Here is a 13,941-nt window from a genome sequence, read left to right on the forward strand (position 1 = left end):
TCCCCCCTTTTAATGCTCTTTGCATAATGGCAAGCCCAAAAATCGTTAGTGAAAACGAGCTTATCGCAGGGCCCTTTGATAGCTCTAATCTGCTTATGCGCAGCACTTTGAGCTGCCAATCAGAGCAATGCGAACTCCTGCTCTGTGATCACACGGGGCAGAGCGAGGATGAAAGTGATATTGCCTGGGTCACCTCATTATCTAGCCTCTCTATTAACTCGGCTGCAGCTTGTTCTGGTTTCCCCTAGCGCTTCAGTCCCAGAAGCAGCAGCCTCACTTGCTCACGCAACCCAGGCAAACAGTCCCTTCCCAAACCGACTCCTCCAGCTGCCTGACAGCCACATCTGCTCTCAAAGGAGGCCTCACCTTGCTATCAAGTGTATGGACCAGGGATGGATACCTGTGGAGGCAAGGCAGCTGGAACAGGGAGCAAAAGGCTGAAAATCCAATGGTTTGGAGACAGTCACATTTAAAGTCAAAGCCCCATATCTGCCCATCCAGACAGCTTGTCTGCATGGGAGTGAATTCTGAAAGATGCAGAAACCTACTCAAATCAATCTCTCCAAAGCTATTTCCCAGCTTGTTTCACTCCTCCATCAGTTTTTCATGAATCTCCCCTTAGGGAAAGACAGCATGCTCCAAGGGACATGAAGAAAGAACTTACCACTCAGGTGCACCCCCTGTGCCAAAGAGCCCTGATCCAAAACCCCAGCTGGCTTTCCCCATTACAACCTCTAGCAAACTGCATGCCAGCATCCCTGCAGAACCACAAGGGCAGAGGCACCGAGCTACTCCGTGCCCAGGTGATGGAAACTGGACTGGTTTTGCTTTGTCTTCAGTAGTGTGGAGTGTCAGACACTTACTGGATTGGGCAGTTCTGGCTTCGATTGTGGGGGTGTAGACTCCTACCCCCAGCTCTGAGCGGGCACCCAGACGGAACTTGTACAGCGTATCTGGTTTGAGACCTTCCACAGCATACGAGGAGGTTGGGTCAAATTCCACTTTTTGCTGGCAAATAAAAGGAAACACAATTATTTGGTGTAGTTGGAGAGTACAGAAAAGCCCCTGCTCAGCTTCCAGTCCCAAGGGACCAGGCTGCCCCATCAGCCATTCTGGCCCCCAAGAAAGTTGCAATCATGTTGCCAAAAGGGCTGCAGCCCTGCAGGGCTCCCAAGGCATGGAGCTTCCCAGGTAAAATACAAGGACTCTGCTTGGAAGCAGACCCCTCCGAAAGCCAGGCTTCACTGCCCCGTGTCCAGCCTGCACTCACTGTCTGACAGCTTTGTGGGAATCCTGGGTCTAGCTGTGCAGGTCAGACCAGGGACACGGGACACATGAGTTTGTTTCCTCCCCAAGAGAGTGTATGCCTGTGAAACAGATTAGTTGTCATTTCTAAAGCACCTAAACAGTGCTGGTAAAGGACTTGTTTTGCTGCCACTTCACATGGAGGGCACTTATTTCTGGCAGCTCTCATGTCACTATAGACACAGGAGGCAGAGGGGATCAGGGGACACCATGCTGCTGCCATGGCAGAGCCCTCGCTGAGCTGCCCTGCAGCCAGCTCTACATTTGACACATTTAGAGATGGACATCTTTTAGGGACACCTGACAGTAAATGTGGAAGGGCTTTCTCTAGGGGACCTTCAATATCCTCCTTAAGTGTAACCAGTCCTGGAGCTGCAGACACATTTTGGAGGCCATTTCAGACCCACCTGGAGGCCCTACTGGCCTGCACAACTGTTTAAAGGCATCAGCAGGTTAAAGATGCCTCAGAGATGGTGTCATGGTATTCTGAAGCCTTTCCAGTCCCAAACCAACCACTAGCTACTTTACCAGGCATCAACAAGCACTGCTGAGCTCACTACTTACAGAGAAGCTAGACAGAGATTGCCATACTCCTATCACACACCCATGAGACAGAAGAAATACAGAGATGACACAGCCACGTTGCCACCCCAGCTGAAGTAGACACCCTTCCCAAGCCGCCGCACTGTTATGCCTGGCCCCAAGTGCTGCTGACACACAGGCAGCATCCTCACCTGAGTGCCATCCTCCCCTTCCCAGTACAGCAGCTCGTACTTGGTAATGCGTTCCTGAGAGGCCGGCAGCCACGTCAGCAGGATGCGGGTATCAGACTCCGCTTCTGCCTGGAAGTCGGCTGGCTGGGCAGGAACTGGGGACCAAACACACTGTTAGTGACAGCAGACAGGTGAAGGAAAAGGAGCCACATGGCTTTGAGAATCTCTGTTTCACCTTGCGAGGATCCTCTTTCGTTCCTTCCGGGTCCCACCCTTCTCCCCTCTCTCCTGTACTGTGCTCTTAGAACAACACAGGCAACAGGTAAGCAGCTTTGGGACCAAGGTGGGTTACTGGGAATTACACTCACCTCCAGCTCCTTCCTTACACACGTTCTCACCCCCACAGCACGCCCCGGCACAACTGCACAGGTTCATGCCCAGGGCCTTGTGTTACATTTTTAGTCACCATATCCCAGAAAAAACTGTGGGATGTGTTAGTTGTACAGAGGTTGATACCAACTCCCCAGGACAAGCTGACAGCTTAAACCTGATGTCTGTGGGGTGTGGGGGGAATGCCACTCTTGACACGCAACCATTTGAGCACCAGGTGCAGTTGTGATACCTGGTGCAGGTCAGACACACAGCTGAGATGCACACCACACCCCCAGGGTGGACGCAGAGCTGTGGCACCTCACTCCATACGTACCCCCTTGCTGTGTCTTGACCTGGATGATGTCAGATGGGGGCCCATCGCCCACTGAAGTAAAGGCCAGGACACGGATGCTGTACGTGGTCCCCGTGATGAGGCTCCCCACGGTGGTCAGGTGGCTGTCGTCGGTGTTGTGCTTCTGCCACATGCTCAAAGGCAGATGCGGGTCGGTGGTGTAGTAAACGCGGTACCCTCTGATCTGTCCATTCGGCTCTTCTGGCTGCTCCCACTGGACCAGCATGGTGCTGGCACTCAGCATCCGCGCCTGGACTTTGAGTGGTGGACTTGAAGGAGCCTGTTCTCCCGTCCGGGCCTCCACCAGCTCGCTGGGGGGTCCTCTGCCAATGTTATTGACTGCGATGACCCGGAACTCATACTCCGAGAAGGGGCTGAGCCCACCTATGCTATAGCGGGTCGTTGCCACACCATCCACCTCCTGGAACTGACCCTCCAAGGATTTGGGCTTGTACTGGATGACGTAATACGAGATGGGGTCGGAGTTGCCCGAGTCCCAGGTGAGGGTCACGCTGGTAGCTGTCGTTTCAGTCACTAATGGCTCTGTTGGAGGTTTTGGCAGTGCTGCAATTGGAAGGCAGAGAGGTGTGATTTAAATAATTCAGTCAGCTCAAACCCTGCCATGTGCACAGGGATAAAAATGGAGCTGCCACCTCCCATTAACATTCTTCTTTAAAAGGCAGAAATCATTTCATACTCTAGAACATGCATTTTTATATTACCATATATTGCTTGAAGTGGTTCTTAATGGAAGGATAAACAGAGCAATCATGTTATTAGACGTGCTTGACGCACTTACCAGCAGCAGGCTAAATAAAGGTAATTCAACAGGGATGCAGGAATGTTTCTGTCATGGGGGTTCAGCTGGCAGTGGGAAGGTGCTTGCTAGGCTGGGCTGGCCCCAGAAGCTGATTTACAAAGGGGTACAGTAAAGCAATCAGCACCACGGGTTATCAGGAGCTATGCTCCTGCTTCCAGAGAGACCAGGGAGTTCATGGCCACAGGGAGTTCATGGACAGTGCTGTTAGATGGGTTGATGGGGGAATGCCTTGTAAGTGTTACGGTGCATGCAGGAGGGATACAGCCAGAGAAATTACCAACTTTCACATCCACTATTTCACTGGGTGGTGTGTCAAACTGCAACCAGACAATAAACTGTTACACAAGAACTCTGTGACACTGACATCTCTGAAGTGTTAATGAGAACGCAACTACTGCAAGCAAACATTTCCAGATTTGCCATTTTACCAAAAGAACAAAGAGAATGAACGTGTGAGAGAGAGATCTGCAGCGTACACAAACACTTTGAGACAATGATTGAATTAAAGTCTACAGTAAGTTTAAGCCTCCTACGAACCACTCTAGTTAAAATCACTAGTGACTTGTATGCAGCTGTGCTTGATGAGGAACTAGGAAAAACACTCAGCCCAAATTGAGATCCTCAAGCACTCCAGTCTTTGGTAAAGCCATCAGGTTTCCAGTTTCCACATCGTTCAGCTGAGGAGGGCAGGCTCTTTAAAACAGGAGCATGCCTACTCTGAATGCCAGGCAGGATGCCCTGTCCAGTCCTACTGCAACAGAAATACTGAGAAAATCAGTGAGAGCTGAACTGGCATGGGAGAGAGGGCATGCAGCCCACAGCCAGACACCACTACCCATTGAGGACTTGGAGGGCAACTCATCTCACCTAATATTATGGCCTGAGGCAACTCAGTTCTTAGAGCATCCAAGCAATCGGTGGTCTCCCTGAGCCTTCAAGAACAGAAGATGCTCTCATCCACCCTTTCCTTTGGAGAGCTGCAAGTTTGACTCTTGCCAGTCCTTGAGTGTGCCTCTATGTGAGCACAGGGCAAGTCTGGTACCTTTACTGCACTTACTGTGATCAGCTCTGTGCTACCTGGCTTTGCCTGTGGGCCCTGCAAACGAGCTGCTTTCCAGCAAGCACAGGAGAAGCCACACTGGGTGAAGGGACAGAGGCAGTAAGATATCCAGAGAGAAGGTGCAGAAAAGACAGATGAGAAACAAGGAGGAAGGCAAAGGGCTAAAGGAGCTGAGCACACTGCTCCCGGTCCTGGGGGCCTCTGTGGTCCTGGGACAGCAGTGGGCATCACGTCAGCTAAAGTGGGAGTGGAGCAAGGCAGAGTTGTCCCACATTCAAAGAGGAACATACTGGGAACCATCAGTGCAGGTCCCACCTCCTGCCTCCAGGCCCAAACCACCTCCCTAGCATGCCCCTTTTCCATACGCTCTTGGGTACATAATATATAACCAAGGCAACCACTGTGCTTCTCAAGAACAGCTGGAAAAGGCACTGCCTAGCAGGCACTATGGCTGAAGGGAGTGATGTGCAGCTAAGGTTAAAAGTATCCTCTGAGTAGCACCAGGGAAAAGAGAATTTGCTGTTAATCTCCAGGTCAGAGAGGACTAACACTCAATTCTGTGATTTGTTCAAGCAGCGACTCGGTGCTAAAGGTGGCCACGGTGCAGGAGGGGGCCTGCATGAACAGACAGAGACAAAAGATGACAGATCTGTGTGAGTCTGAGCTGCAGATCAACTGCAAGGAGAGGAGGAAAGGGATAGTGTGGACCTGCTTAGCCCCAGATGGGAGGGGCAGGACATGTACTTCAGCCAGTTTGGCAGATGCCTGAGTGGGCTGCCCCATACCCAGTGGTCAGCAATCAGCAATAATGTCCTCTCTGGGGCAAAGCTAACTGTGAAATGGCAGCAGGAAGCATGCCCTAAGGACAGCAACAAAAGAAAGAGAAAGGCTAAGAGGCAGAGCAGGAAGGGTAAAAGAGAAAGTTGACAGGAGAATACACAACAATTTTAACATGAACATGTACAGCTCCTCCCTGCGGGGGTGAGAGGGGAGGATGCTCATTCTGGTGAGGACCATAGGCACTACACATTGCTGGGATTAACCTTCTTCTGCCCTTACTGCAAGAGGACATCTTTGTGCAAGCAGCTCTCTGACTTCAGATACCCAGAGGTCCCTGCCCCAGGCCCTGTGTCGCTGTGCTGAGCTGATCCTGCTGATGCACAGAACAAGCCAGGAATTGCTGGGTTGAGGACTGACTAAGTGAGGTTCCCTCGTGGCACAGCAGGGAGCCAGCCTGACACAAACCTGCCTGCCATCGTGCCACATGATGACCTCCAAAGCAAATATCATATGATGAGCTGGAAAAAACGAAGTTGTGTGTTTGAGAACCTCCCTGCAAGGTGTAAAAGCCACAAGAGACTGCAGTCAGTTGGCTGCACCCAAAAACACTCTGGCAAGGGTACATACTACACCGTTGCAACCCAAGTAGGAACACCACAAGGAACAATTCCTTACCTTTGACAGTGATCTGGGCTGTGGCTTCAATCATGCCGAGGGAGGAGATGGCCACGCAGGTGTAGTTGGCAGACTGCAGGATGTTATTCAGCTCCAGGACGTTCCTACCGACAGGCATCTCATCCTCTTTGGTCAGTTCCTCCACACCAGCCATCCACTTCACATAGGGCATCGGAGCACCTACTGCCACGCACGTGAGGTTCACGCTCCCCCCAGGCATCACCTCATGGTTGCTCGGAGGGATAGAGAATCGAGGAGCAACACGCCGCACTGCAACAAGGAGGAGACAGCTAGTAGGGTCACAGAACCAGCAGAGAACCCTCAGTTGCACTGCAGGGGTATGTGAGGGGGATTCAACGTTTCTGCCTGTCTATCCCTCGGGACAGATAAAATGAAGTGCAAAAGCTGTTCGCTGCTTTGCCAAATTGCGCACACTTTGCTCTCCTTCCTTAGCCACTGGCATCTTATTAGAAGAACTCATTAAGGGATGGCTCAATCCCTTCCCTCCAAACATAGCCTTTTGAAATCATATTACTAACATGAAACATTCCTCCATTTAAATTACATCCCTTTAATTAGAGAGTATGCACAAATGCCAGTCACACGCTCGCTCTGTGCAGGGCCCACTGAAGCTCTGCAAAATGGAATTACCTGCTCAATTTATTAGCTCTAGAGTAAAGGAACTCGTCCCTTAAACCTCACAGGGCTTGGGCAGGAGCAGCAGAAGGGTTTCTTTCTGAATTAGCACACATGTGCTGCTAAATAAAATATAATTCCTTTCAAAATGTAACTCAGGTTCTACCTTGGCTCAGAAAAAATAGTCACCAGAGCTGCATGACATTGTCAGGGCCTGAACAGATCACCTTGCTGGGCAGGAGAACTAATCCTGACAGATGTGAGATCATATCCATTTTGACAGAAGAGAGCTGGGCTGGCAGAACCCTTCCCACCTTTGTGGCAGCACTTCGGGAGATGTATTCCACCTTATTTCATTGCACGGCTTCTCTTCATATCAATCCCTTGCTGGGTATTTCATTCAAGACTTATTTGTAAGCAACTCTCAGCTACAATAAAGCTCTAAAGCTGCCTGCCATATGCATTCCCGTCAGGAAAATGACACTGAGAAACGAGGCCCCTTCTTCAGGGTTAGTGTTATGGGCCTATTTAAGCAAGGGTAGAGAAACAACTGTGCTCGGTAAATCTTTGTCTCCTCTGGGCAAGCTCATTTTAGTCTGTAGTTAAAAAGGGAAACTGCTTGAACGTGTCTTGCCCAGCAGTCCTCCTCTCCTCTGGCCTCCTCCAGTAGAAAGGCAGCCCCAGAGCATCGTCTGGGTTCGCGACTGACCGGCTCCCGAGGAGCCTCTCCCTGCCGATCATGCTCCTCCATCAGTGCAAGGGGCTGGCAGAGCAGCAAACAGCCGCAGCGCTGGGGGAAGGTGGAAATCGGGCAGGAGCCTGAGCGGTGCCAGCTCACAACACGCCGCAGGCACGGCCCCAGCCCCATGGGTCTTGGGGATCCGGGGGGGACACGGCTCTGCTGGCCCGGCTCCTGCCACCATGGCATCTCCGCAGACAGTAAGGCTGCTGACAGCCCAGCGAGCCGCAGAGGTGTCAGCTCTGCTTGCCAAGCTGACTCTCCCCAAATGAAATTTCACTAGTGTTCCCTTTGATGATTCATCCCCAAACCAAGAGGCTTGCAGAAATAGACTGAACACGGAAGCCCCCACGCTAGCATGTACAACAGAGCTGAGACTTCGTGATAAATTAGACAATACTGTCAACATTGTGTGTGTACTACACATCGTCTCGGTGACAAAACAGGGCTAATTAGCTCCTTACCAGCCGGTGGAAGGATAACTTGCTTTTCTTTTTTTTTTTTTTTGGTTTGTTTTGAATGTCTAAATCCAAAGTCTTGCTAGTTGTTTCTTTTAATCAATTATTAAATCTCCAATCAATAGCTACATGAGCGATCACCAGTGAGGCGTTACCTGACTGATGGGGCAGCGCTCCCCAAATGAGACAGAACTGAAAGTGTACTCAAGCGCTACGCAGTCATGAGAATACGGAGTTAACCTGATGGACATGGCAATGGTTTAACATGATGGCGTGTACTTCCAACCAAAGCATCCCAGCACCGTTTGTTAAGAGTCAGGTTTCATTTTCCAATGAACACGGCGTCGAATTGTTTCAGGTAGGAGCTGTTCAAATTCTGTCCCCATCCAAGGCCCAAACCCACCCACCCACACTGTATTAAAACAAAAAAAGAGCAAACTTGGAGGATAAAGCCATACGTGTGCACAGAGCACCCACACACATGCACCAGGCAAACAGGCTGGCAGGCACCGGAGGTCACTACAGAGTCAGAGAAAGCGGCGTGAGGGCAGGACAGGGAGAGGGAAGTCGCACAGGAACTCACCTACAGGGACTTGGGAAGAGGGAGGACAGCAGGCCATGCAGGGAGGTTAGAGTCCAGCATGCACAAACAGATTTGACTCCCAGGCCTTTGAGACCAGAGGCAGCACAGCCCACTGCAGACTCCCCTGCACCGCGCCCTGTGTCCCTGTGTCAAGCTCTGCTTTCAGGGTGCTCCTGGGGCCATGCCGAGCCCCATCACTGCTCTGTCCCCCACTGTGCATCCTCCAGAGGCAGTGTCTGTGGGTGCTGCAGCCATCTTTTCAAAGTCGGATACTGACTGTCCCCTGTGGACAGCACAGGGGAGATGCGCTTCAAAGGGGCTGGGGACTCTCAGCAGCATTTCGCAGGATGAAGGGAAGGGCTGAGCCCTGCGGAAATGGCTCTCCCGCGTGCTACCCACAGGGAAGCAGCAAAGGTGGCTGGTGCGTCCGTGTGCCTAGAGAAGGGATGAGTGGCAAGGAAAACTCTCCTGGAGATCAAACTGTACAAGAGGGTGGGCAGACTGCAGCGCTGCCAACCTCAACACGGGCTGTGCCTCCTGTGCACCGCGGCCTGCGGCATGCCAGGGGCCTGCGCAGGGTCTCAACTCTCAAGCCTGGCAACAGATGAGAGGCTAAGCAGGCCTCTGCAGTGTATTCTTGCGACCCAGAGTGGCTGAGCCGGCCTACCCTCGTTAGCACACCGGCAGAGCTGCTAAGATGGGCTTGCCGCTCCGCACCGGAGAGCGGCGGTGCCCAAGGCACCACAGCTGCTAAAAATGGATGCCACGTGGAAGGGTCAGCTCTCAACACGGGAGGCAGGAGGGGGTCAGGGCAGCGCCTTTGGTGAGAGATCCGGCCCAGGCGATACTCTGGCAGGAGCACGTGCAAAGGAAGGGACAGGCTCTATCAGCCTCCCATCCTCTCGGGGGATAATTGGCAGCTTCTCGTCACAGTCAGTTCGGAGGGAGAAGGGGAGATGCTGTCAGTTAGCATTAGTGAGAGCTGGCAGAGCTCTCACAGCAGCTTGCAGAGCACCATCGACACATTCCTCAGGCTCAAGCCAGCGATTTAAGTCGCTTGCTTCTCTAGCATAAGAGTCTGGTAATAATTTAAATCAGTACAACTCCTCAAAAAGCAGCATTCTTAGAATTTCTGTCCAATTTACAAGTCAAATCACATGGGCTAGCACAGCCCATGATGCTACCTTAAGTGCTCCAGAAAATGTTGTTGTTCTTCATTTATTGCAGCAATGAAATTTCCCTTTTTATTACAATTTTCTTGACAAGAATTTGCAGTATTTTTTTTTTTTTTAATCATCCTTTTGGATAAATATTAGAGAAGGTGGTTTGGAGGTTTTGCAAGAACAGCACAGGGGAAAATTGCTGTGAATATTAAAATGATTTCAATGGACAATAGCATAATTCAGAGGTTTAGTTAAACCAGCGGACTGTCAAAAATCAGATTCATTGTCATTCATCCCAAGAACAGGCATCGTAAGGGCTCTGTGCTGCTCCACTATTCAGCACGCCTCCCCGTAGAGAGCATTCCCTGGGAAGTGAAGTGAAACCCCGGAGCAGTGAGCAGTGTGGCGCAACCTGAGCCCGTGCCCTGGATCCCACAGGACAGGGAGAAAGGACAGTGTGGAGACTGGTTCCCCACTCACTGGGGGCACCGTGGGGAGGGAGGGAAGAGGGGAGCAGGCAACACAACAGCCACAAAGGTTAAGATTGAGAGATGTTAATAATTCATCATGCATTAACATGCACGTTCCTTGCCTTGAGAGCAAAGAGCATGAATCGATTGCCCGGCTCCTTTCACCAGGGGAGTGGCTGCTTCCCAACGTCTCAGGTTCCCTCTGAGGGTGACGTTACCCCCCTTGGAGAACCAGGGAGCCCCCCCACCCTCCCTGCTGCTGTCTGCAAGTGTTGCATGCTCTGAGCAAGGGCAGGAGTGCTCGGGGCTCACAGGCCGGTGCCGTCAGCCCCTCTCTTGTGTGCTGAGACACTGCTGGCAAACAGCACGGCTCTGCTGGAAACAGCAGGGTCAGGAGGACTGCCCAGACTTCCAAACCGTGCGGTGCTGCTAGGGAAGGGGAAACCAAATTGCTTTTCCCTGCTGGCTGTCTCAGCCACAGTACAGCTGAGCAGTTAACACCCCTCCTTCCCGTTTCCAGAGATGCAGGAACCTCTACCTGCCTGCTCTTGCTTCCGGGTTTCCTTCCCACCATGCCTAACTCTGGGCTCCATCCTCCCTGTCCCGATACCACCATTGCAGGCTGGCTGGGTGCTGCCCCACGGCAATGGAGAGCTGTATCGTGTGCTGCACACTTCTCTGCTCCTCTGTGGCAACCCCAGTTGCTCGGGTCCTGCACCACTGTCCCGGTAACCTCTCCCCTTTGCTCTTCCTCTGCACAAAGGAGCACCAGCCTGAAGTACTGTGCGCTCTGAAGGTGGACCAGCACTGTCTGTATTGTGCTCTAACCTCCCGGGATGAGCAGAGTAGTAGAGAGTAAGTAGTAGAGAGTAGCAGTAGAGAGAGGGTAGATCTTTGAGAAGGTGAGACTGCTCGATTTCATTACTTCAGCCAGGAAAAGCTGGAGGATCTGTGGTGCACATGGTGTGCTCTAGTGCCCGTGCCACACTGCTACCCTGACCAAAACTCCCGCTTTCTTCAGGAACCACCTCCTCAGAGTCGGGAAAGAGTGAATTTAGGAGATATCCTCGAACATGATCATCGGTCTGCATGGTTTACTCATCTGTAGACACCTTTCATCTCTCCCTAGCGCTATCATTTTAAGGCAGGACTTCAAATGGAAAGGCACTTGCTGTAGTCTCACAATCTATTGACAGAATCAACAGCAGGAGAGGAAAAATTGGAACCAGAAAAAATGCATTTACAGTCTAATCTTGTGCTCAAACAATGCTGTACTATTTATGCTCCCAATGCATCCTTGAGTGCTGACATTTTATAGACAATTTCCAAAACAGGGCCTTGCCATTTTTGGATTATATTTCAGCTATAACTTTTAGGTCTAATTATTTGCGCTGACAACCACATATAAAAGAGGATATATCATTACAGTGGTGCAGCACTGGAGACACATCAGCATTCAGCATACTGACATACTAATAGCAAAGTAAGGGAGAGCAAGATTGTGGAGCTATGCAATTTGCATTCACTCTCTGAAATTTCTCTGATGAAAATAACACAACATTAAGGAGGGGAATAAGCGAAAAGATCCACTGTATCAAGATAAAATAACTCGTTAATAAATAACCTTGTAGCAGTCACAGAGCAATAATTAAATGCATGGGTGAGCAGTACACAGTTTTAAGTAAAGCTGGAAAAATGTAAGATGTAATTATCAGTGCCAAACAAATTATAAGCACGGCAAATCCCAATGGAATATTTAGAAACTAATTTCTGGCTTCACATTAAATATTTGTGTACGTGGGTATTTTTGGTGGGGTAGGAAGGAGGGGTCGACACAAAGAATAAGAAATTATCACTCCTGCTGGCTTATATCCATTCTCAGCTGCCTCCCCTCAGCTAAACCATGCGGCTAAAACGTTTAAGTGCCCTGTCAAAGGTTTATTCTCCAGAGGCGCCCGAGCCATCACAGTGGTGCTCCAAACTCACTGAAATCTGGGAGGCTTTGGGCCTTGGCTTTAATTTCTTCTCTTTTCCTTCCTTGTTCTCATTTTTCATCATTGTCTTGGGCTCAGGTAATTCCATCCTCTACAAAATCTATTTTTAGAAGGTAAACAACCAGGGCCCCGTGCCTCAGTACAATCTAAATGAGAGCACGTTCCAGGGAGAGAAACGGGAGTGAAGTCAGCGTACTGGAACAACTGCTATGACAACTTGTTAAAAATTGTTCCAGTGATAACTGTAAGATCAACTCATGCAGATGTCTGATGGCGTGAGAGAGGAGCCAGGGTCTCTTCCCCCTGCCACCCAGGAGCAGCGCAGGGCGGGAGAGCCGCTGCGAGCATCCCTCTCCTCCAGCGCGTGCGGAGGGACAGACCCGCACGGTACCTGTTCACTGAAGGAGTCACTGCCGGAAACTGGCTCAGGACTTCTGCCAACACCACCAGCTTTACTCAGCACAAAATCAGGAGTGCCTCAAGCTAGGTCTGGAGCTAGATTTAATTTAAAAGCTGGAGTCGCCTTTCACTATTGTCCTTTATTCACCCCTGGCTCTCTGAAGGCAGCAGGACGGAGCAGAGCAAAGCACAAATCAGGTTTTGCTGCGTGGCTACGAGCTCCTACGCACGTCGGCTTCCTGGAGCCATCCTAGGTAAGGCTGAGGCCACTGCCAGAGCTCCCTGCTCCTGCCAGCAAGGGAAAGACCCACGCCCGGGAAGAAAGCAGAGGCAGACCTGCTCACACAAAGGGACCCTGTCAAGCATGGAGAACCGGCCACCTCCAGAGCGGGGACTGCTGAGGAGCCAGAGGCTGCCTCAGCACAAGAGCCCTACATCTCCCAGCCAGCTGCCCTGTTGCAAGGGAGAGCAGCACACTGGGTTCTTCTCCAGTTGAGATCAAAAATAAGCTGTTTGCCTCTAGAGAAAGTTATAACTTTTAAAGCCACAGGAGAAATTGAGGAACCCACTCTCTCTAGCAGCTCGCGAGGGGACCGGAGATCATTCTGATCTCTGCTTCCAAAAACTGCTCTTGATCTCCGGCCAGAAAGCAGCAGCGGATTAGAGAGATTACACCAGCACCTAGCACAGGTAATGGGTTAGAGAAGGACCCCGCATCCAAGAACATGCACTTCTTCCCACCCTACCTTTGAACAAAACTGCCCTGGCTGGTATTCACATGCAAAATATATTCTGTGCATTTTAAATCTCAAGCAACAAAGGCATGCAAGCAAAGTATCAATGCCATCACCAGAGTCACAGCAAACAGTAAGCAGATTTCACCAGGCACACTGTGGCCGTGCCTGGAAGGGAGCCAGAGTCTGCAGGGCTCCCTCCCCTTTTGGGGATGGCTCTCCTCTCCCTACTGGAAAAGTCCCATCTGACGTGGCGTACTGTAGATGGATAAGAAGTGAAAAGGACCAACCTTCTCGCTGATCTGAGAGATGAAAGTTTGTTTTGTTTGATGGCAGAGTGCGATGAAGATGAGGAGGGAATAAAAAAAGACAAGGAAAAACACAGAGAGTAAAAACAGGCCAAGCTTCATCTGTCCGCACACCACTGAAACGACAAGACAAGACTACAGAGGTCAGCCATGACTTCCCACCGTGCACACACACCACTCCATGTCACGGACAAGAGTGCATTGCACTCATACTGCTCTGGCCCGGAGCAGGACTGGCCCCTCCGCCTCCCTGGCGCGCTCACAGCTCATGGAGGCAGGGCAGAGGGGACTGCGTGTCCCACAGATACTCACATGGAGAGGGCAGCCCGGCACAGGGCCAGATGCTGGAAGCACAGACACATTTATACACATAAAACACT

General features: G+C 51.0%; 1 protein-coding gene across 1 annotated transcript in view; it reads right to left on the reverse strand.

Moving 5' to 3' along the window:
* Window positions 1-13,941, reverse strand: part of PTPRF (protein tyrosine phosphatase receptor type F) — a gene marked incomplete at both ends in the record, with an annotated part of 250,710 nt that overhangs the window by 67,376 nt on the left and 169,393 nt on the right. The window contains 4 exons of the mRNA XM_084266106.1: window positions 864-1,008; window positions 2,040-2,173; window positions 2,725-3,306; window positions 6,078-6,347. Coding sequence (XP_084122232.1) covers window positions 864-1,008; window positions 2,040-2,173; window positions 2,725-3,306; window positions 6,078-6,347 — 1,131 coding nt within the window. The remainder of the gene's footprint in view (window positions 1-863; window positions 1,009-2,039; window positions 2,174-2,724; window positions 3,307-6,077; window positions 6,348-13,941) is intronic.

The sequence above is a fragment of the Gallinula chloropus genome (assembly GCF_964237585.1).
Source record: "Gallinula chloropus genome assembly, chromosome: 6".
Classification (NCBI taxonomy): domain Eukaryota; kingdom Metazoa; phylum Chordata; class Aves; order Gruiformes; family Rallidae; genus Gallinula; species Gallinula chloropus.